The sequence below is a fragment of the Bombina bombina genome, chromosome 3, assembly GCF_027579735.1.
Source record: "Bombina bombina isolate aBomBom1 chromosome 3, aBomBom1.pri, whole genome shotgun sequence".
Taxonomy (NCBI): domain Eukaryota; kingdom Metazoa; phylum Chordata; class Amphibia; order Anura; family Bombinatoridae; genus Bombina; species Bombina bombina.
The window spans coordinates 867,325,900-867,349,183 of record NC_069501.1 but is presented as its reverse complement, the minus strand read 5'-3'; the positions used below and the strand labels follow the sequence as shown (position 1 = coordinate 867,349,183).

General features: G+C 40.7%; 1 protein-coding gene across 1 annotated transcript in view; it reads left to right on the top strand.

Moving 5' to 3' along the window:
* The window catches only part of GPC6 (glypican 6), a 2,314,333-nt gene extending 2,291,413 nt beyond the window's left edge, over nucleotides 1–22,920 (top strand). Inside the window, exons 9-10 of the mRNA XM_053705482.1 lie at nucleotides 9,424–9,599; nucleotides 22,711–22,920. Of these exons, the coding sequence (XP_053561457.1) occupies nucleotides 9,424–9,599; nucleotides 22,711–22,913 (379 nt within the window). The 3' untranslated portion in view covers nucleotides 22,914–22,920. The remainder of the gene's footprint in view (nucleotides 1–9,423; nucleotides 9,600–22,710) is intronic.
* The last annotated feature ends 364 nt before the right edge of the window (nucleotides 22,921–23,284 follow it).

Genomic DNA, 23,284 nt, shown 5'->3' with positions numbered 1-23,284 from the left:
CCAACGTCGAAGTATTTGGGCAAAGACCTCCGGATGAAGTTCCCACTCCCCCGGATGAAAAGTCTGACGACTTAAGAAATCCGCCTCCCAGTTCTCCACTCCCGGGATGTGGATTGCTGACAGGTGGCAAGAGTGAGACTCTGCCCAGAGAATTATCTTTGATACTTCCATCATAGCTAGGGAGCTTCTTGTCCCTCCCTGATGGTTGATGTAAGCTACAGTCGTGATGTTGTCCGACTGAAACCTGATGAACCCCCGAGTTGTCAACTGGGGCCAAGCCAGGAGGGCATTGAGAACTGCTCTCAATTCCAGAATGTTTATTGGCAGGAGACTCTCCTCCTGACTCCATTGTCCCTGAGCCTTCAGAGAATTCCAGACGGCACCCCAACCTAGAAGGCTGGCGTCTGTTGTTACAATTGTCCAGTCTGGTCTGCTGAATGGCATCCCCCTGGACAGATGTGGCCGAGAAAGCCACCATAGAAGAGAATTTCTGGTCTCTTGATCCAGATTCAGAGAAGGGGATAAGTCTGAGTAATCCCCATTCCACTGACTTAGCATGCACAGTTGCAGTGGTCTGAGGTGTAAGCGTGCAAAGGGTACTATGTCCATTGCCGCTACCATTAAGCCGATTCCCTCCATGCATTGAGCCACTGACGGGTGTTGAATGGAATGAAGGGTGCGGCAAGCACTTTGAAGTCTTGTTAGCCTGTCCTCTGTCAGGTAAATCTTCATTTCTACAGAATCTATAAGAGTCCCCAGGAAGGGAACTCTTGTGAGTGGAACGAGTGAACTTTTCTTTTCGTTCACCTTCCATCCATGTGAACTTAGAAATGCCAGCACTAACTCTGTATGAGACTTGGCAGTTTGAAAGCTTTAAGCTTGTATCAGAATGTCGTCTAGGTATGGAGCTACCGAGATTCCCCGCGGTCTTAGTACCGCCAGAAGAGCACCCAGAACCTTTGTGAAGATTCTTGGAGCTGTAGCCAATCCGAATGGAAGAGCCACAAACTGGTAATGCCTGTCTAGGAAGGCAAACCTTAGGTACCGATAATGATCTTTGTGAATCGGTATGTGAAGGTAAGTATCTTTTAAATCTACAGTGGTCATGTACTGACCCTCTTGGATCATAGGTAAAATTGTCCGAATAGTCTCCATCTTGAACGATGGAACTCTTAGGAATTTGTTTAGGATCTTTAAGTCCAGGATTGGTCTGAAAGTTCCCTCTTTTTTGGGAACCACAAACAGATTTGAGTAAAACCCCTGTCCCTGTTCCGATCGTGGAACTGGATGGATTACTCCCATTAACAAGAGCTCTTGTACGCAGCGTAGAAACGCCTCTTTCTTTGTCTGGATTGTTGACAATCTTGACAGATGAAATCTCTCTCTTGGAGGAGAGTATTTGAAGTCCAGAAGGTATCCCTGAGATATTATCTCTAGCGCCCAGGGATCCTGAACATCTCTTGCCCAAGCCTGGGCGAAGAGAGAAAGTCTGCCCCCCACTAGATCCGATCCCGGATCGGGGGCCCTCAATTCATGCTGTCTTAGGGGCAGCAGCAGGTTTCCTAGTCTGCTTGCCCTTGTTCCAGGACTGGTTAGGTTTCCAGCCTTGTCTGTAGCGAGCAACAGCTCCTTCCTGTTTTGGTGCAGAGGAAGTTGATGCTGCTCCAGCTTTGAAATTACGAAAGGAACGAAAATTAGACTGTCTAGTCTTGGCTTTGGCTTTGTCCTGAGGCAGGGCATGGCCTTTACCTCCTGTAATGTCAGCGATAATCTCTTTCAACCTGGGCCCGAATAAGGTCTGCCCTTTGAAAGGTATATTAAGCAATTTAGACTTAGAAGTAACATCAGCTGACCAGGATTTTAGCCACAGCGCCCTGCGTGCCTGAATGGCGAATCCTGAATTCTTCGCCGTAAGTTTAGTAAGATGTACTACGGCCTCCGAAATGAATGAATTAGCTAGTTTAAGGACTCTAAGCCTGTCCGTAATGTCGTCCAGAGTAGCTGAACCAATGTTCTCTTCCAGAGACTCAATCCAGAATGCCGCTGCAGCCGTGATCGGCGCAATGCATGCAAGGGGTTGCAATATAAAACCTTGTTGAACAAACATTTTCTTAAGGTAACCCTCTAACTTTTTATCCATTGGATCTGAAAAAGCACAGCTATCCTCCACCGGGATAGTGGTACGCTTAGCTAAGGTAGAAACTGCTCCCTCCACCTTAGGGACCGTTTGCCATAAGTCCCTTGTGGTGGCGTCTATTGGAAACATTTTTCTAAATATCGGAGGGGGTGAGAACGGCACACCGGGTCTATCCCACTCCTTAGTAACAATTTCAGTAAGTCTCTTAGGTATAGGAAAAACCTCAGTACTCGTCGGTACCGCAAAATATTTATCCAACCTACACATTTTCTCTGGTATTGCAACTGTGTTACAATCATTCAGAGCCGCTAACACCTCCCCTAGTAATACACGGAGGTTTTCCAGTTTAAATTTAAAATTTGAAATATCTGAATCCAGTCTGTTTGGATCAGAACCGTCACCCACAGAATGAAGTTCTCCGTCCTCATGTTCTGCCACCTGTGACGCAGTGTCTGACATGGCCCTAATATTATCAGCGCACTCTGTTCTCACCCCAGAGTGATCACGCTTACCTCTTAGTTCTGGTAATTTAGCCAAAACCTCAGTCATAACAGTAGCCATATCCTGTAATGTGATTTGTAATGGCCGCCCAGATGTACTCGGCGCTACAATATCACGCACCTCCCTCTGAGCGGGAGATGTAGGTACTGACACGTGAGGCGAGTTAGTCGGCATAACTCTCCCCTCGTTGTTTGGTGAAATTTGTTCAATTTGTACAGATTGACTTTTATTTAAAGTAGCATCAATACAGTTAGTACATAAATTTCTATTGGGCTCCACTTTGGCATTGCAACAAATGACACTAGCAAATAAACTTGCAACTTGGAAATACAATTCAATTAGAATAATATTAAAACGTACTGTGCCTTTAAGAAGCACAGAAGATCTATGACAGTTGAAAATTAATAAATTGAAACAGTTATAGCCTCAATCCTTGTAAACAACACAACTTTAGCAAAGGTTTAATCCCATTAGCAAAGATAACAAATTCTGAAAGCAGGAAACAAATTACAGAATAAACGTTTTTTATCTCAGTCAAACTATAATTCTCACAGCTCTGCTGAGAGAAATTACCTCCCTCAAAATAAGTTTTGAAGACCCCTGAGCTCTGTAGAGATGAACCGGATCATGCAGGGAATACAATGAGTTGCTGACTGAAATATTTGATGCAGTAAAAGCGCCAAAAAAACGGCCCCTCCCCCTCACACACAGCAGTGAGGGAGAACAGAAACTGTCAGAAAAACAGATTAAGCAACTGCCAAGTGGAAAAATAGTGCCCAAACATTTATTCACTCAGTACCTCAGTAAATGAAAACGATTTTACATTCCAGCAAAAACGTTAAACATAATCTCTAGTTATTAAACAGCTTTATGTATTTCTTACAGTGTAATTCTAGTGAAGTACCATTCCCCAGAATACTGAAGTGTAAAGTATACATACATGACATTATATCGGTATGGCAGGATTTTCTCATCAATTCCATTGTCAGAAAATAAAAACTGCTACATACCTCTATGCAGATTCATCTGCCCGCTGTCCCCTGATCTGAAGTTTACCTCTCCTCAGATGGCCGAGAAACAGCAATATGATCTTAACTACTCCGGCTAAAATCATAACAAAAACTCTGGTAGATTCTTCTTCAAACTCTGCCAGAGAGATAATAACACACTCCGGTGCTATTTTAAAATAACAAACTTTTGATTGAAGATATAAAACTAAGTATAATCACCATAGTCCTCTCACACATCCTATCTAGTCGTTGGGTGCAAGAGAATGACTGGGAGTGACGTAGAGGGGAGGAGCTATATGCAGCTCTGCTGGGTGAATCCTTTTGCACTTCCTGTTGGGGAGGAGTAATATCCCAGAAGTAATGATGACCCGTGGACTGATCACACTTAACAGAAGAAAGCTATGTTTTATTCATACATTTGTCTTAGAAAGTTGGAGCTTGTTTTTTTGTCAGATTCTCTTTACAACACAAGAACAAGCTGGTACAATTATTCAACTACACTTTTTGCTGCAGACAAGGTTCATTAAAACTTCTGACCTCTCTATAATAAGCTCTCTTGGATGAGCCGAGTCTAGCAAGTTGAGCAATTCACAAATAAAACTTAACTTTTACTTTTTTTGTCTTCTTGTTATGCTTTTAATAAAAAGTTTTATTTATCATATATCACCATGGTTATTGGGTAATCTAAGACTGGTGTGAGGGTTTTATTTTGCTCCCTTCTAAAAAAAAAAACAGGTAGATTTATTTCACCCTCTATAGCGCAGCCATTACAAGTTTTGAAACGGCCGGCTTGTGCGTGCGATATTGTTGCGTTGAGCTCCATACCGCACAAAATACAAGTGCTGTTTTGACGTGCTCATGCATGCTTTCCCCATAGGCATCAATAGGGAGAGCGGGTTAGAAAAACACCTGCGATCGGGGAATCAAAAGCTCCGTAACGCAGCCCCATTGATGTCTATGGGGGGAAAAAAGTAACGTTTGAACCTAACACCCTAACATAAGTCTAAACACACCTAATCTGCTGCCCCCAATATCGCCGACACCTACATAATGTTATTAACCCCTAATCTGCCGCTCCTTATATCGCTGCCACCCAAATTAATCTATTAACCCCTAATCTGCCTCTCCCGATATCGCCGCCACTATACTAAAGTTATTAACCCCTATTCCCTCACTACCCAACATCGCCCACACTATAAAAAATCTATTAACCCCCATTCCGCTGCTCCCAGACATCATCGCCACTAAATAAAGCTATTAACCCCTAAACCTCTGGCCTCCCATATCACTACCACTAAATAAAGCTACTAACCCCAAACCGCAAGCCCCCACATTGCAACAACCTAAATTAAACTATTAACCCCTAAACCTAAACATAACCCTAAGCCTAACCCTAAACCTAACACCCCCTAACGTTAACATAATTAAAATAGAGCTAAATTAAAGTTACAATTATTAACTAAATATCTATTTAAAACTAAACTAAATACATACTTACCTGTAGCTACGTAAGTTTGTATTTATTTTAACTAGGTAAACTAGTTAGTAAATAGTTATTAACTATTTACTAACTACCTAGTTAAAATAAATACACAAAATTACAAAAATAAAAAAACTTACCATTGCAAAAAATAACAAACGATATTATCCAAAATAATAAAAATTATTCCTATTCTAATACCCTTTTAAAGAAATAAAAAACCCACCCCAAAATAAAAAACCCTAATCTATAATAAACTACCAAAGGCCCTTAAAAGGGCCTTTTGTAGGGCATTGCCCTAAAGATAACAGCTCTTTTCCTACAAAAGAAAAACAAACACCCCCTAATAGTGATGTCGCGAACATAAAAATTTGGGTTCGCGAACGGCGAAGCGAACTTCCACAAATGTTCGCAAACGGGCGAACCGGGCTAACCGCCATAGATTTCAATAGGCAGGCGAATTTTAAAACCAACAGGGACTCTTTCTGGCCACAATAGTGATGGAAAAGTTGTTTCAAGGGGACTAACACCTGGACTGTGGCATGCCGGAGGGGGATCCATGGCAAAACTCCCATGGAAAATTACATAGTTGATGCAGAGTCTGGTTTTAATCCATAAAGGGCATAAATCACCTAACATTCCTAAATTGTTTGGAATAACGTGCTTTAAAACATCAGGTATGATGTTGTATCGATCAGGTAGTGTAAGGGTTACGCCCGCTTCACAGTGACAGACCAAACTCCCGCAGCGGGTACAACATCATCATCATCACACCGTACGTCCATGTGTGTAATGCTGCCTGACTGAGACATATCCCTGTTATCTACATCCTCTGGCAATAATGGTTGCGCATCACTCATTTCTTCCAACTGATGTGTAAATAACTCCTCTGACAGATCAAGTGAAGCGGCTGTGGTGCTAGTGTTGGTGGTGGCGGCAGGCGGGCGAGTGGTAACTTGAGAGGTGCCCGAAGCTAAGCTGGAGGAGGATGGTGCGTCAAGGTTCCGAGCGGAAGCTGTAGAAGATTGGGTGTCCTGTGTTAGCCAGTCAACTATGTCCTCAGAAATGTTCGAGTTCGGGGTACGTGGCCTCTGAACACTGGGCATTATTCTAGGGCCAAAGGGAATCACAGCACCATGAACACCACAGCCCCTGCAGGGTGGCCTGCCTCTGCCTGTCATTTTTTTTCCGATTAGTGGTACTATGCGTGCAAGCTACTGTGACAACAGATATGAGTAGCACTGTGCATTGGCAGAAGTTGGAAGAGTAGATGCTGTAGGCCTGACACAAACGCTTGCAGACAACTAACTGCTGATATTTAATCTATTACAGTCAACATTGTATTTTTTTTTTAATGTACACTACTGTTACACCAGATATGAGTTGCACTGTTGTGACACTGTGCCCTGGCAGGCACTGAAACGCACACGTGTGAAGGAAACTGACTGCTATTATTTAACACAGTCAAAAAGTGTTTTTTTTTTTTTAAATCTACACTACTGTTACACCAGATATGAGTTGCACTGGGGTGACACTGTGCCCTGGCAGGCCCTGAAACTCACACGCGTGAAGGAAACTGACTGCTATTATTTCACAGTCAAATTTCTAGTTGTTTTTTTTTAACCCCTTAAGGACCAAGGATAGGATTCTATCAGCCAATCGGAATTAAGGTAGGAATATTCTGATTGGCTGATGGAATCAGCCAATCAGAATCAAGTTCAATCCGATTGGCTGATCCGATCAGCCAATCAGATTGAGCTCGCATTCTATTGGCTGTTCCGATCAGCCAATAGAATGCGAGCTCAAACTGATTGGCTGATCGGATCGGCCAATCGGATTGAACTTGATTCTGATTGGCTGATTCCATCAGCCAATCAGAATATTCCTACCTTAATTCCGATTGGCTGATAGAATCCTATCAGCCAATCGGAATTCGAAGGACGCCATCTTGGATGACGTCCCTTAAAGGAGCCTTCATTCGTCGGTAGTCCGTCGGGCCAGCAGGATGTTCCGCGTCGGAGGTCTGCAAGATGGATCCGGAAGAAAGAAGATTGAAGATGCCGTTGATAGAAGACTTCAGCCGGATCATGGAACTCTTCAGCTCCCGCTTGGATGAAGACTTCAGCCGGATCATGGACATCTTCAGCCCCCCACTTGGGCTTGGATCAAGACATTGGAGGAGCTCTTCTGGATTGATCGGTGAACCTGGTATGGTGAAGATAAGGTAGGAAGATCTTCAGGGGCTTAGTGTTAGGTTTATTTAAGGGGAGTTTGGGTTAGATTAAGGGTATGTGGGTGGTGGGTTGTAATGTTGGGGGGGGGTATTGTATGTGTTTTTTTTTACAGGCAAAAGAGCTAAATTCTTTGGGGCATGCCCCGCAAAGGGCCCTGTTCAGGACTGGTAAGGTAAAAGAGCTTTGAACTTTAGTAATTTAGAATAGGGTAGGGCATTTTTTTATTTTGGGGGGCTTTGTTATTTTATTAGGGGGCTTAGAGTAGGTGTAATTAGTTTAAAATTGTTGTAATATTTTTCTGATGTTTGTAAATATTTTTTTATTTTTTGTAACTTAGTTCTTTTTTATTTTTTGTACTTTAGTTAGCTTATTTCATTGCAGTTATTTGTAGATATTGTATTTAATTAATTTATTGATAGTGTAGTGTTAGGTTTAATTGTAGATAATTGTAGGTAGTTTATTTAATTCATTTATTGATAGTGTAGTGTTAGGTTTAATTGTAACTTAGGTTAGGATTTATTTTACAGGTAATTTTGTAATTATTTTAACTATTTTAGCTATTAAATAGTTCTTAACTATTTAATAGCTATTGTACCTGGTTAAAATAAATACAAAGTTACCTGTAAAATAAATATAAATCCTAAAATAGCTATAATATAAATATAATTTATATTGTAGCTATATTAGGATTTATTTTACAGGTAAGTATTTAGCTTTAAATAGGAATAATTTATTTAATAAGAGTTAATTAATTTCGTTAGATTTAAATTATATTTAATTTAGGGGGGTGTTAGTGTTAGGGTTAGACTTAGCTTTAGGGGTTAATACATTTATTAGAATAGCGGTGAGCTCCAGTCGGCAGATTAGGGGTTAATGTTTGAAGTTAGGTGTCGGCGATGTTAGGGAGGGCAGATTAGGGGTTAATACTATTTATTATAGGGTTAGTGAGGCGGATTAGGGGTTAATAACTTTATTATAATAGCGGTGCGGTCCGCTCGGCAGATTAGGGGTTAATAAGTGTAGGCAGGTGGAGGCGACGTTGTGGGGGGCAGATTAGGGGTTAATAAATATAATATAGGGGTCGGCGGTGTTAGGGGCAGCAGATTAGGGGTACATAAGTATAACGTAGGTGGCGGTCGGCAGATTAGGGGTTAATTATTGTAGGTAGCTGGCGGCAACTTTGTGGGGGGCAGGTTAGGGGTTAATAAATATAATATAGGGGTCGGCGGTGTTAGGGGCAGCAGATTAGGGGTGCATAAGGATAACGTAGGTGGCGGTCGGCAGATTAGGGGTTAAAAAAAATTAATCGAGTGGCGGCGATGTGGGGGGACCTCGGTTTAGGGGTACATAGGTAGTTTGGGTGTTAGTGTACTTTAGAGCACAGTAGTTAAGAGCTTTATGAACCGGCGTTAGCCCAGAAAGCTCTTAACTACTGACTTTTTTCTGCGGCTGGAGTTTTGTCGTTAGAATTCTAACGCTCACTTCAGACACGACTCTAAATACCGGAGTTAGAAAGATCCCATTGAAAAGATAGGATACACAATTGACGTAAGGGGATCTGCGGTATGGAAAAGTCGCGGCTGAAAAGTGAGCGTTAGACCCTTTCCTGACTGACTCCAAATATCGGCGGTAGCCTAAAACCAGCGTTAGGAGCCTCTAACGCTGGTTTTCACGGCTACCGCCAAACTCTAAATCTAGGCCAAGGTGTTTTTGGGATACCAGTGTCCTTTACAGTGGAAACTGTTCTATGCTTTGAAATATAAACAGTTATAACAAATTGATGCTGCTATATTGATTAGAATGGAGAGTGACATACAATTCCCAGATGTGACACGGGTCGGTACAAATCTTTATGAATTTAAGTTGTGATTTTGTGGCCAATTTGATTCCGTTATATATTAGAAAACAGATTTTATTGAATCTAGGCTTTTGTTTGAAGATGCCTATCATACAATGTAATTTACTGTTCTTTCTATGACTTTTTGCATGAACATATCAGGAGAGAACTTTTTTAAAATAACTTTTATTTAACTTAATTAAAATATCTGCTTTTTTTGTTAGGTACCTCCCTGAAATAATGAATGACGGTCTGATAAATCAGATCAATAATCCTGAAGTGGAAGTGGATATTACTAGACCAGACACATTCATAAGACAGCAAATTATGACCCTGCGAGTGATGACAAACAAGCTGAAGAATGCATACAACGGAAATGATGTCAACTTCCAGGACACCAGTAAGGACAACTTGATAAAATATTAACTTGTTACTTGGTTTCTATAAAGGCATTTAAAGGGTCAGTCTAGTAAAAATTAAACTTTCACAATTCTGATAGGGCACTTTCCAATTTACTTTTATTTTCAAATTTGCTTTGTTATCTTAGTTGAAATCTAAAACCTAGGTAGGCTCATATGATAATTTCCAAGCCCTTGAAGGCCACCTCTTATCTGAATGCATTTGACAGCTTGAGGGTGTTAGTTCATGTGTGCCATATTGATAACATTGAGCTCACGTCTGTGGAGTTACTTATGAGAGGGCACTGATTGGCTAAAATGCAAGTCTTTCAAAAGAATTTAAATAAGAGGGCAGTCTGCAGAGGCTTAGATTCAAGGTAATCACAGAGGTAAAAAGTGTATTAATATAACGGTGTTGGTTATGCAAAAATGGAGAATGGGTAATAAAGGGATTATCTACTGTTTTAAACAATACATATTCTGGAGTAGACTGTCCCTTTTATGTTACACATAGATGATTCATTTGTGCTGTGTAGAAACAGCAGGGACATTTTCAATCACAGGTTTTTACATGAAATGTGAAGGAAGGGCATATACTTATTTTATAGGCTCTTTATGATTATTTTTGAATGTTCCGAATCTTAAAGTGCTCAATTTTTGCAATAAATTATATAGGAATTCAGTAATAATACACATGAACAACCTGAAGTCTCAAATGAAATTATTAACTGTATAATCAGTCTTTTAGTGTATTATTGTACATAAGAGGACAATTACCAATATCAAAGCAATATACTTCCTGCAAGCACATCATTTGGTTATGTGAGAATAAAAAGAAAAAGCATAGTATTAAAGTGCAAGACCTGGGAAGCTTTTACACCCCATCTTATACTTTTTGATGTCTTGATTTTGGATAAGAACATAACAAGATAGATAGATAACTGGTTTAGAGATTCCCAAAACTCACCAACCTCTCCAGCTTTGAAAGCTGTTATTCTATGTAATACAATTACTAAAGATCACCCAACCCTCTATTCTTTTGTAAATCAACGTCTTAGAATAACATAGAGACTGAAAGAAATAGAGAGGCTGGAAGGCCACTGAAGCCGCAGAGGCTGATGGGGTTAGTAAACCTAGAGTGAACCTAGAGAATGGGTTTTCAAACCTGTTCTCAGGACTTCCTAACAGGCCAGATTTTCAGGATAGCTGAACTGGAACACGGATGAAATAATTAGCTGATTAGTAAACAGTTATTAATCTGCTCTGAGCCAAGGTAATCCTGAATATATAGCCTGTTAGGTAGGCCTCAGGACAGGTTTAAAAACCCCTGATCTATGAATAAATGTTGGCTGCTATGTATCAAATCTTTTCTACTCCACCAGATGAGCAGTTGTTAAAGTTATGGTAATCTTGATAATACTCATTTTTTCCTAACTTGAAGTATTAATCAATATTAGTCTAAGATTTTTTTAGAATTTTCCTAATTTACCTGTAAGTGGCAGTTCTGCATATATACATGTTTATTGTTACTTACGTCCCGTCCCCCCTTCTTGCTTTCTTTTATTTTTTTACTCCGATATTTTTTAAAGAGACAATCAGATGAGTAGCCATACGACTCCCTCATTCTAATGTAATTTTTTTAATGCATGCGTCTTCTCATTGGATTCATGTGACATGCCAGTAACGTTTCATTAATTAAGCGCACATGCATGGTTACAATGGGGCTCAGGAGCACGCATCTGGTAAGACATGTAGAGCGGTTGGGACTACACTACACATCCCTAGGATGCTGAACAAGACCATAGATGGGGCTGAGGAAAGGCTCATGATTGACAGGTGATTAAATCTAAAATAATAGAACATGTAGGTAATTTTGATAAAATAAATCAAAAGTAGTTTACTTTATTATAACATCACTTATCGTTTGCATTGTTGCCGTACTTAGAGAGTTGACCATCACTTTAATTCTTTGTAAACACCAAATCATAGCAGTCTACAAAAAATATAATAATGTACATTTGTATGGCTTTTCTTGAATATGTAGGTGCCAAATTTCAGTAAGGATGATCATTTAAGTCCCCAGGTGCTCCATACCTTTAAATAACGTTTTAATTTTGATATAAAATATATGTAACAAAGACCCCATAGTATATACAGGGACAATACTTTATCATACCCTACTGATGAGTTATGATATACATATGTTTGTCAAAGGACATCAAACACAAATGGCTTTTTTCATGATTCAGATAAAGCATATCATTTTCAATAACTTTCCTATTTATAATTATGTAAGTCAATGACAAGGGGCATATGTGTGCAGTCACCAAGCACCAGCTAGATCCTAGTAGTGCATTGCTGCTCCTGAGCCTACTTAGGTATGCTTTTCCAAAGTCAAAGAGAACAAATCTGTAATGCTCGTGGGATATTCCTCTATCAGACCGAACTCGGCCAGTAGTCTTGTTATCCCAGCGTCGAGCCAGAAAGATAGGGAATATCCCAGAACAGAGAAAGTTAGTAAAATGAGGAAGGCAGCACTCACCACAGGCAGGGCAGTCCCCAGCGGCAACGGCAGAGCGGTCCAAGGACAAACCACAAGAATGGTCAGGCAGGTAGGGTTTGGCAACAGCAAAACAGTCCAAGGGCACACCACTAGAATGGTCAGGCAGGCAGGATTTGGCAACAGTAAAGCAGTCCAAGGGCAAACCACTAGAATGGTTAGGCAGGCAGGGTTCGGCAACAAAGAGGCAATCCAGAACAACAGGGGTTAATAAGCAGAGCAGTCAGACAGGCAGGGTTCAGCAACAGTATATCAATCCAGCAATTTATGGGTTAAGAGGCAGAGTAGTCAGACAGGCAGAGTTCAGCAGCAATAATCAATCTAGCAATTTAGGGGTTAAGAGGCAGAGTACTCAGACAGGCAGTTCAGCAGCGGTATAACAATAAGGAAGTAAGAAAAGATCTATCACACCCAGGAGCACACAAAGTAACACCTATACTTGGGCAGTGATAGATCATACAAGGAACACTTACATAAGTGTAGGATTCATGCCACAAGTGTCTGACCAGCATCAGAGAGGGAGAGGAGCGTGTGGCGATGACGTCAGCGCGGCACACGTCTCCAGACCCGACACCCGACACAGCCCTAGGCAACGAGCAGGGAAGGAGATGCCACGCCCCTAGCAATGGCTAGAGTGGCACAGCGTGACATAGCTCCCCACTCAAGGGTTCCCTCTAGGAACCAGCGTCGGCCTCAAAGGATGAGCAGCATGGAATATTGAGACCAAGGATGGAGCATGCACATCACGGGTAGGAACCTAGGAACGATCTGGCACCGATTAACCCTTCCAATGTATCAGATACTGCAGTTGCCTGCATCTGTATCTAGAGTCCAGGATCTTAGCTACTTCATATTCAGGGTCACCACGGACCAGGAGCTTGGAGCCGGGTATATCTGTTCTTGATGTAATATTTGAGTAGTGAGAGGTGGAAGACTGGGTGTACGCGCAGGGTTTTGGGCAAGGCCACTTTGTAGGCAACAGGAGACAGTCTTTTCAGGACCTTGCAAGGGTCGAAAAACCTAGGCCCCAATTTGTGACAGGGTTGACGTAGACGAATGTGTCGAGATCCAAACACGTTCACCCACTGGGATGGCACGTACAGAAGCTCTATGACGATCAGAACACTTCTTATATCTAGAGACAGCTGAATGTAGCTGAGAATGAATACATTGCCAATGAGTGGTGAGTCTAGTGACGTGTAGGTCTGCAGCAGGAACCCCAGTGGACTGAGCAGAAAGAGGGAAGACACAAGGTTGATACCCTGCTGCAGCTTGAAATGCAGAACAATGAAGAGAAGAGTGCCAATGAGTGTTTCTTGCCAGCTCAGCTAGGGGTAACAACTCAGACCAGTTGGTATGGCGAGCATTGACAAAGGCTTTAAGGTAGGTTTCAAGATTCTGGTTTGCTCTCTCAGTTAGTCCGTTGGTTTGAGGATAGTAGCCAGAAGACAAAGAAACAGTGGTTCCAATCAACTTACAAAAGGTTGTCCAAAAGGCAGAGATGAACTGTGGACCTCTGTCGGAAACGATATTCACAGGAATGCCATGAAGTCGTACCACATGCAAGAGAAAGAGAGACGATAATTCTTGGGCAGAAGGCAGTTTGGTTAGGGGTACAAAATGAGCCAGTCTGGGAAAGCAATCCACCACAACCCAGATAACTGTATGGTGGTCAAAATGAGGAAGGTTCACAATGAAATCCATTGTTATGTGTGCCCATGGTTATTTGGGAATGGACAATGGTTGGAGCAAGCCCGGAGGCAAAGACTGGGGAGTCTTATTGGCAGCACAAGTTGTGCAGGCCTTCACATAATCCTGAGCATCAGACTTCATAGTAGGCCACTATACATGTTGGGAAAGATGCTTGAAAGTGATGTGTAGGTTCAGAGATACAAAGAGGATATTGCAGACCACGGGGGCTTCAGGAGGTTTACTAGACTGGGCATGTTGCAATCTTTGCAGAAGGGTGGTGTTTAGTTGAGCAAACACATAGGAGGGGGGTATGATGTGTTCAATAGGAGCTTCAGAGGAGTCACTTGAGTGAGGAAACTGATCGGAAAGTGCATCTGCCTTCTTGTTCTTGGTCCTAGGTAGATAAGAGACCACAAAGTTAAAATGGGAAAATAACAAGGCCCATCTGGCCTGTCAAGGATTGGGTTGATGAGCAGTCTGTAGGTAAGTCAGATTCTTGTAGTCGGTGAGAATCTGAATGGGAATGGCGGTGCCCTCTAACTAATGATGCCATTCTGTCAAAGCCATCTTAATGGCTAAGAGTTCACGATTACCCACATCGTAGTTCCTCTCAGCAGGAGTAAAGCGCTTAGAGAAAAAGGCTACAGGGTGTGACTTGGAAGTCAAAGGATCCCTTTGGGTAAGAACTGCTTCAGCCCCTATCTCAGAGGCATCAACCTCTAAAGTGAACTGTAGGTCAGGATTAGGGTGGTGGAGCACAGGAGCTGAACAGAAAGCCTTTTTCAGACTAGAGAAGGCACTTATGGCTTTGGGAGACCAATGTTTACAGTCTTTGTTCCATTTTGTTAATTCAGTGAGAGGAGCGACTGTTTGAGAAAAGTTCTTTATAAACTTGCGGTAATAATTGGAGAACCCCAAGAACCTCTTTAATTCCTTTAGAGAAGTAGGTTGAGGCCATTCCAGAACTGCGGTGAGTTTAGCAGGATCATTGGCAAAACCCTTCTTCGAGAGACATAACCAAGGAATTGGATCTGAACTTGATCAAACTCACATTTTTCTAATTTGGCTACAAAAGAATTGTCTCTGAGACGTAGAAGCACCTGTCTCACGTGTCTATGATGTTCCTCCAAATTGGAAGAGAAAACAAGGATGTCATCCAGATAGATGGTGACAGTGCGGTTGAGGAGGTCACAGAAGACACCATTGACAAATGCCTGGAAGACTGCATGGGCGTTACAGAGCCCAAAGGGCATTACAAGGTATTTGTAATGCCCAGATCTCGTGTTGAAGGCGGTCTTCCATTCGTGGCCTGGAAAGATACAAATCAGATTGTATGCCCCACGTAAGTCCAATTTGGTGAAAAAGCGAGCATACTGGAGTGAGTCATACATTTCGGTGATTAATGGTATGGGATAGCGATACTTGATGGTTATGTTGTACAAGGCCCTGAAGTCAATGCAGGATCTGAGTCCGCCATCCTTCTTACTGACAAAAAAGAAGCCTGCCCCAGCAGGAGAGGAGGAAGGGTGAAAGAAACCTTTAGCTAGGTTCTCTTGGATGTACTCCTCCATGGATTTGGTTTCAGATTTGGAGAGAGGATAAGTCCTCCATTTAGGAAGTGGGGCTCGATCTTGCAGTCATAAGGACGGTGTGGTGGCAGCACGTCGGCTGCTTTTTTCTCAAACACATCCGCAAAGTCTGTGTATACTGAAGGAAAGTTAGAAGGAGTCTGTATACTGGCTATGAGGATATGGGGCAGAGGAGTGACTTTAGCAAGGCAGGAGTGGAAACAGGAGGTACCCCAGTCAAACTGTGGATTGTGTACCCGAAGCCAAGGAAGACCAAGGATGACAGGCTGTGCTGGGGAATGAATGACCTTAAACTGCAGCTGTTCAGTGTGAAGGACCCCCACAGTCAGGGTCAGGGGTGCTGACTGAAAATGGATCAAGCCTGAACCAAGGGGGGTGCCATCCAGAGTAGCTATTTTGAGACAATGTCTTTTCTGCAGAAGAGGCAAGCCAGCTTGAATCATGAAATGGTGATCCAGGAAGTTCCCAGCTGCCCCTGAATCAATGAAAGCTTGAGTATTCTGAAGGAAGGTAAGGGTAACAGGTACCAAGATCAGAGAGGAGTTAGGGGATTTAGTAGAGATCATGCTTAGAAGTACCCCTGTGTTATCCTCTAAGCATTGGCTTTTCCCGGCCGAATGTCACAGTCCTTTAGTTGGTGTAAGTTAGATCCAAAATAAAAGCATAGTCTCAGTCTCCTTCTTCTCTGTCTTTCAGACTCTGAAGGTTTGAAGGAGGAGAGATCCATGGGTTTCTCAACTGAGGTAACTGGAGCTGCTGAAGGGGTAGCAGATGCTACCAAAACTGGGCGAACAGGAAGACAGGAGGGAAGGACCCTTCTTGTTCTGTCTCTCTCGGCTTGTCTCTCCTGAAAGTCCAGACTGATACAAAGCATTATAAAGTCATCCAAAGAAGAACTAATATCACGATAAGTGAGTTCATCTTTGATGCGTTCATGCAGACCCCTCCTAAAGGCTGCCTTGAGAGCACTGCCATCCTAAGTGGTTTCAAGTGCCAAGGTGCGAAACTCAATGTCAAATTGTGCCAAAGTTCTATTGCCCTGGTGGAGAGCCAGGAGAGAATATTGTGCAGCAGTGGTACGACCAGAAGCCCCAAACACAGAAGATAAAGCAGAAATGAACTCATCAGCATCATGCAGGAGTGTAGCGTTCTGTTCCAAAAGGGGAGAGGCCCAGGCTAGGGCCTTGTCTTTCAGTAAGGAAATGATAAAGGTGACCCTTGACTGGTGAGACTGAAAGGTGTGAGAATTATTGCAGAAGTGCAGCCTGCATTGGCTTAGAAAGCCCCTGCAATCAGTAGTACCTTCATACTTGTCAGGCAATGGTATCTGGGGTATACTTCCAGAAGCAGAGGAAGAAGTCACAGTACTAGGAGTAGGGGCTGGTGGTGAAACAACAGGAGCGGTATCCCTCGCTGTAACTAGTAAGGAGAGTTGAGCGGTAATAGCCTCTAGCTTGGAATCCATATTCTGCAACTTTGTGATATGGGTTCCCAACATCTGTCCCTGAAGATAAACAGCTCGTGCCACCTCATCTGGCTGCATGGTCCAAGTATAATGTAATGCTCGTGGGATATTCCTATATCAGACCGAACTTGGCCAGTAGTCTTGTTATCCTGGTGTTGAGCTGGAAAGATAGGGAATATCCCAGAACAGAGAAAGTTAGTAAGATGATGAAGGCGGCACTCACCACAGGCAGGGCAGTCCCCAGCGGCAACGGCAGAGCGGTAGAAGGACAAACCACTAGAATACTCAGGCAGGTTTTGGCAACAGCAGCAGCAGTATATCAATCCAGCAATTTAGGGGTTAAGAGGCAGAGTAGTCAGACAGGCAGAGTTCAGCAGCAATAATCAATCCAGCAATTTAGGGGTTAAGAGGCAGAGTAGTCAGACATGCAGAGATCAGCAGCGGTATAACAATAAGGCAGTAAGAAAAGTACAATCTATCACACCCAGGAGCACACAAAGTAACACCTATACTTGGGCAGTGATATATCATACAAGGAATACTTATATAGGTGTAGGATTCGCGCCACAAGCGTCTGACCGGCATCAGAGAGGGAGAGGAGTGAGCGGCGATGACGTCAGCACCGCACGCCTCCAGACCCAACACAGCCCTAGGCAACGAGCAGGGAAGTAGACGCCGCACCCCTAGCAATGGCTAGAGTGGTGCGGGGTGACAATAATAGAAGACATTTGGAAAGTTGTTTAAAATTAAATGCTCTCTCTGAATCATAAAAGTTTAATTTTGACTTTACCGTCTCTTTCATGACTGTATCACTTATTCAGCACAGTTAATTATGCATAAATTAGATATAGCAAATGATGTAGTATGTTACTTATAATGTTTTAAAAAGTCATTCTTTTTACATTAAAGGGACATGAAACCCAATTTCTTTCCTAAATGAGTCATATAGATCAAGCATTTTTAAATAACTTTCCAATTGACTTCTATTATCTAATTTGCTTCATTCTCTTGGTATTCTTTGTTGAAAGAGCAGTAATGCACTACTGGGAGCTAACCGTAAGCCAATGACAAGAGGCATATATGTCCACCCACCAATCAGCAGCTTCTGAGCCTACCTATGTATTTTTCAACAAAGTATAAAAAGAGAATGAAACAAATTAGATAATAGAAATACAATGGAAAGTTATTTTAAATTGCACGCTCTGAATCATGAAAAAAATTGTGTTTCAAGTTCCTTTAAATGCCACCACTTATATAATGTGTTTTTATTCCATTTATGCTACAAGTAGTGTAAAAGAACAATGCAGGCGTTAAAAAATAGCTTTGCAAAGGCATTAATTTAATCTAGCAGAACTGCAATGCATTGTACCATGTGCTATTTTAGTTAGTACAAAAAAATCCCTTTACTTTGATAACTTGAGATCTAACTTTTACTGATCTAGTTGTCGGCCATTGCATATCTAAAATATGAATCTTTTAATCTAATAAATCTTTCTCAAGTTCAAAGGCTTACATGAGCCCAAGTATGTGGTCACAGTTCCTCATAAGTTGAAGTTTTTGATTTCTGGTAACCTCAAAATTGACATTGGATTTACTCCTTTCAACCAGTCCGGTTTTAGCCCAGCTGTCAAGTGTTGATGCATCAGTTTTGTTCTCATAACTGGCATGAAAAAAATATAATTTAAGTAAACCATGTTTTCAAAATCTGCTCTTCCTGCAATTTGTTGCGTCAAGTCAGAGCTTCAAATCAGTGTTTCATTGGGGTATATTCACAGCAGTGTAATTATGCTCTGACAATAAACTGTGTTAAAGGAACATTCTAATAAAAATGACATGTTCCAATTCATTAGAACATAATATTTTTTAATTACTGGACCAAGCTATGTTTTAACCTCCATAAACAAGTATTGCACCCCAAGAAAAACACACAGCTAGGTTACGAGTTTTGCGTTATGAGTGAAAAAGCATTGTTATGGCCCATAACAATGCTTTTTCCCTAACGCCGCTATTACAAGTCTTGTCAGACTAGGTGTACCGCACACCTTTTTGGTCGTCACGCAATGTCATTACCGCACTTTAAGAAAAGTCCTTTTTCAATGGGACTCCCATAGAGCCGGTATTACGAGTTTTGCGGTGAGGCCAAAAAGTGAGCGGTACAGCCTAAAATGACAAGATCCGTAGCGCCATCTAAAGTCAGTAGTTATGAGTTTTATGCTACAAAGCTGTAGCTTAAATCTCATAACTAAACTATCACAAAGTACACTAACACCCATAAACTACCTATAAACCCCTAAACCGAGGCCCTCCCCCATTGCAAACACTAAACTAAATTATTAACCCCTAATCTGCCGCTCCGGACATCGCCGCCACTTAAAAAATGTATTAACCCCTATTCCGCAACTTCCCGACATCGTCGCCACTATAATAAAATTATTAACCCCTAAACCACCGCCCTCCCACATCGCAAACACTATTTAAATATTTTTAACCCCTAATCTGCCGTCCGCCCACATTGCCGCTATAATAAACCTATTAACCCCTAAACCTAACCCTAACGTAACCCTAACCCTAACACCCCCTAACAAATATAATTAAAATAAATCTAAATAAAACTTATTATTATTACCTAAATAATTCCTATTTAAAACTAAATACTCACCTGTAAAATAAAACCTAAGCCAGCTACAAAATAACTAATAGTTACATTGTAGCTAACTTAGGTTTTATTTTTATTTCACAGGTAAGTTTGTGTTTATTTTAACTAGGTAGACTAGTTAGTAAATAGTTATTAACTATTTACTAACTACCTAGCTAAAATAAATACAAATTTACCTGTAAAATAAAAACTAACCTGAGTTACACTAACACCTAACACTACAATTAAATAAATTACCTAAATTAAATACAATTACCTAAATTACAAAAAAAACAACACTAAATAACACAAAATAAAAAAATAAATTATCAGATATTTAAACTTATTACACCTAATCTAATAGCCCTATCAAAATAAAAAAGCCCCCCCCAAAATAAAAAAAAAACCCCAGCCTACACTAAACTGCCAATGGCCCTGTAAAAAAAAAATACAAACAACCCCTCAACAGTAAAACCCACCACCCACACAACCAAACCTATTGGATTTTTTCCCCTTTAATTCCGATTGGCTGATAGAATTCTATCAGCCAATCGGAATGTAAGGGATGCCATCTTGGATGACGTACCTTAAAGGGAAACTTCATTCTACGGTGACCATCGGAAGAAGAGGATGTTCCGCGCCGGATGTCTTGAAGATAGACCCGCTCCGCGCCGGATGGATGAAGATAGAAGATGCCGTCTGGATGAAGACTTCTGCCCGCTTGGATGAATACTTCTGCCGCCATGATGAGGATGAATGTCCGTTCTTCGAGAACTGTAAGTGGATTGTCGGGGGTTAGTGTTAGGTTTTTTTTAAGGGTTTGTTGGGTGGGTTTTATTTTTAGCTTAGGGTTTGGGCAGTAAAAGAGCTAAATGCCCTTTTAAGGGCAATGCCCATCCAAATGCCCTTTTCAGGGCAATGGTTAGCTTAGGTTTATTTAGATTTTATTTGGAGGGTTTGGTTGTGTGGGTGGTGGGTTTCTACACTAAACTGCCCTTAGCAGTTTAGTGTAGGTTAGGGTTTTTTTTATTTTGGGGGGGGCTTTTTTATTTTGATAGGGCTATTAGATTAGGAGCAATTAGTTTTTATTTTTGATAATTTCGTTTTTTATTTTGTGTAATTTAGTGTTTATTTTTTTTGTAATTTAGATAATTATATTTGATTAATTTAATTTATTTTATTTTTTTGTAATGTTAGTTTTTAGTGTAAGGCAGGTAGGTTTTATTTTACAGGTAAATTTGTATTTATTTTAACTAGGTAGTTAGTAAATAGTTAATAACTATTTACTAACTAGTCTACCTAGTTAAAATAAATACAAACTTAGCTGTGAAATAAAAATAAATCCTAAGCTAGCTACAATGTAACTATTAGTTATATTGTAGCTAGCTTAGGTTTTATTTTACAGGTAACTATTTAGTTTTAAATAGGAATTATTTAAGTAATAATTGTAAGTTTTATTTAGATTTATTTTAATTATATTTAAATTAGGGGGTGCTAGGGTTAGGGTTACGTTAGGGTTAGGGGTTAATATATTTATTTAATGTTAGTGATGTTGTAGGCCAGAGGTTTAGGAGTTAATAACTTTAGTATAGTGGCGGCGACATGAGGGGCGGCAGATTAGGGGTTAATAAGTGTATTTAGGTGGCGGCGATGTTAGGGGCAGCAGATTAGGTGTTTATAGCTGTATGTAGGTGGCAGCGATGTTAGGGGCAGCAGATTAGGGGTTAATAACATTATGTAGGTGGTGGCGATCTTGGGGGCAGCAGATTAGGGGTTAATAACATTATGTAGGTTGCGGCGATGTTAGGGGCGGCAGATTAGAGGTGTTTAGTTGTGTTTTTTATGTTAGGGTGTTAGGTTTAAACATAACTTTTTCTTTCCCCATAGACATCAATGGGGCTGCGTTACGGAGCTTTTTTTCCCCGATCGCAGGTGTTAGGCTTTTTTTTTGCACACCGCTCTCTTCATTGATGTCTATGGGGAAATTGTGCACGAGCACGTCAAAGCAGCGTTTGCATTTGGGTGAAGCATGGAGCTCAACGCCACCATATCGCCCGCACAAGACTGCTTTTTGCAAACCTGTAATAGCAGCGCTATAGGGGAGTGAAATAACGCAGAAAATGTTGCGGTCATTAATTTCCCTATAGCGCTCACAGTTAACCACCGGCTTAAGAGCTGCAATGTCAAATGTGGGAGCAAACACACATATTTATCTAGAGTCAGTAACACAATAATTGCAATCTATAACTATCTACAGCATTTAATGTTTGCATCAGAATTCCTTTTTTTTTTTTTTAAATGTTAGGTAAAATGACTGCTCTGCACAAAACAAAATCTGTTGTGTAAATGCAAGTCAGTTGAAAACTAAATATCCCAAGTTAGTTATCAAACTGTCAAATAATCCGCAGTCCAACTTGCAAATGATTTGCCAAATCCAGCCAACCTTAAAACTAAATCTGACAAGCTGCTATATTTAGTAATAAAAAAAACAAATTAGAACAAATTTCCGGTGTAAAATGATTAAATACTTATATTGTGTAGAATTCAAATGCATCTTCTATAATAATTTAATGTTATGCATTACATTTTGAAAGAAATGTATATGACCAATGCCACTGTAAGTTAAGTTAACATATGGCAGACTGGTTGAGTTTTAACAGAAGTGGGTATGCGTTTGAAATTAGCGCATTGACTGCCAGTGGTAAAGGTTAAAAATTAAAACTGCACATTTTTATAACAGACTTTGCACTGTGTAAAACCTTTTAAATAAAATCAATTTAACAAGTCAAATTTAAATTTAATTAGAAGGTTGGTCAAACTTGGCTGTTTCAAGTAGAGTTGGCTCACTTTATTAAAAGTTGATCTCCGCAGTAAACAACTTTTGCTTTAGTTAGAAACTGTGCTTGTCGTAAGTTCCCCAGTGAGGCCAGAAAGCAATTTCTGTAACCATATTTTTATCAACGTGCTGCAAAGTGCCTAATCCAGCTCTTTGATTTGAAGCATTTTGAAGACAATCTTGATCACAAAGTTAGCTTTTTGCCCTTCTAGTGGGTGTTAGACTAACGTAATTTCTGGACAGGTGGCTTTTACAGGGTTATATATATATATATTTTTTTTTTTATTTTTTTTTTAAATGAATATACAAAACTTCTCTCTTTCTCTGTAATTCTAGGTGAAGAAACCAGTGGCTCAGGAAGTGGAAGTGGTTGCACAGATGACATCTGCCCCACTGAATCGGACTTTATCACTACAGAAGCTCCTCCTTTTGATTCAGACAGAAGAGAGTTGGAGTTTTCATCCTCGATCATTAATCATCAATCACTTCTTACACTTTTCTTATCTATGATCCTGGCATTACAGGGACAATGGAGATAATCTACAAATTCACAGCAGAACTATTAGTTATGAGAATAGGCAATTTTCTTCTTTTCGTACACTCTTTGGCAAAGGACCATTTTCCCAGACATTGACAATTTTTATACTAAAACCTACTTTCCTTCCCTTCTTTTCTCCCAAAGAGTTCTGAGTTCCAGACTAAACATTTGTTGATTCATTTTTTTTGTTGAAGAGTTAAAATTGACATGGCATAAACTTTTTGTTCAGAAGTTCTCTTTACAGGGATTTGGTTTGTATGCTGCAAATGCTAAGAAATGTCAAAAATGTTAATATTGATACCACAAAACAAAACATGCTTATATAAACTAAAGTGTACTAGCATATCGCTTTGCAAGAAAATGTGCAAATAG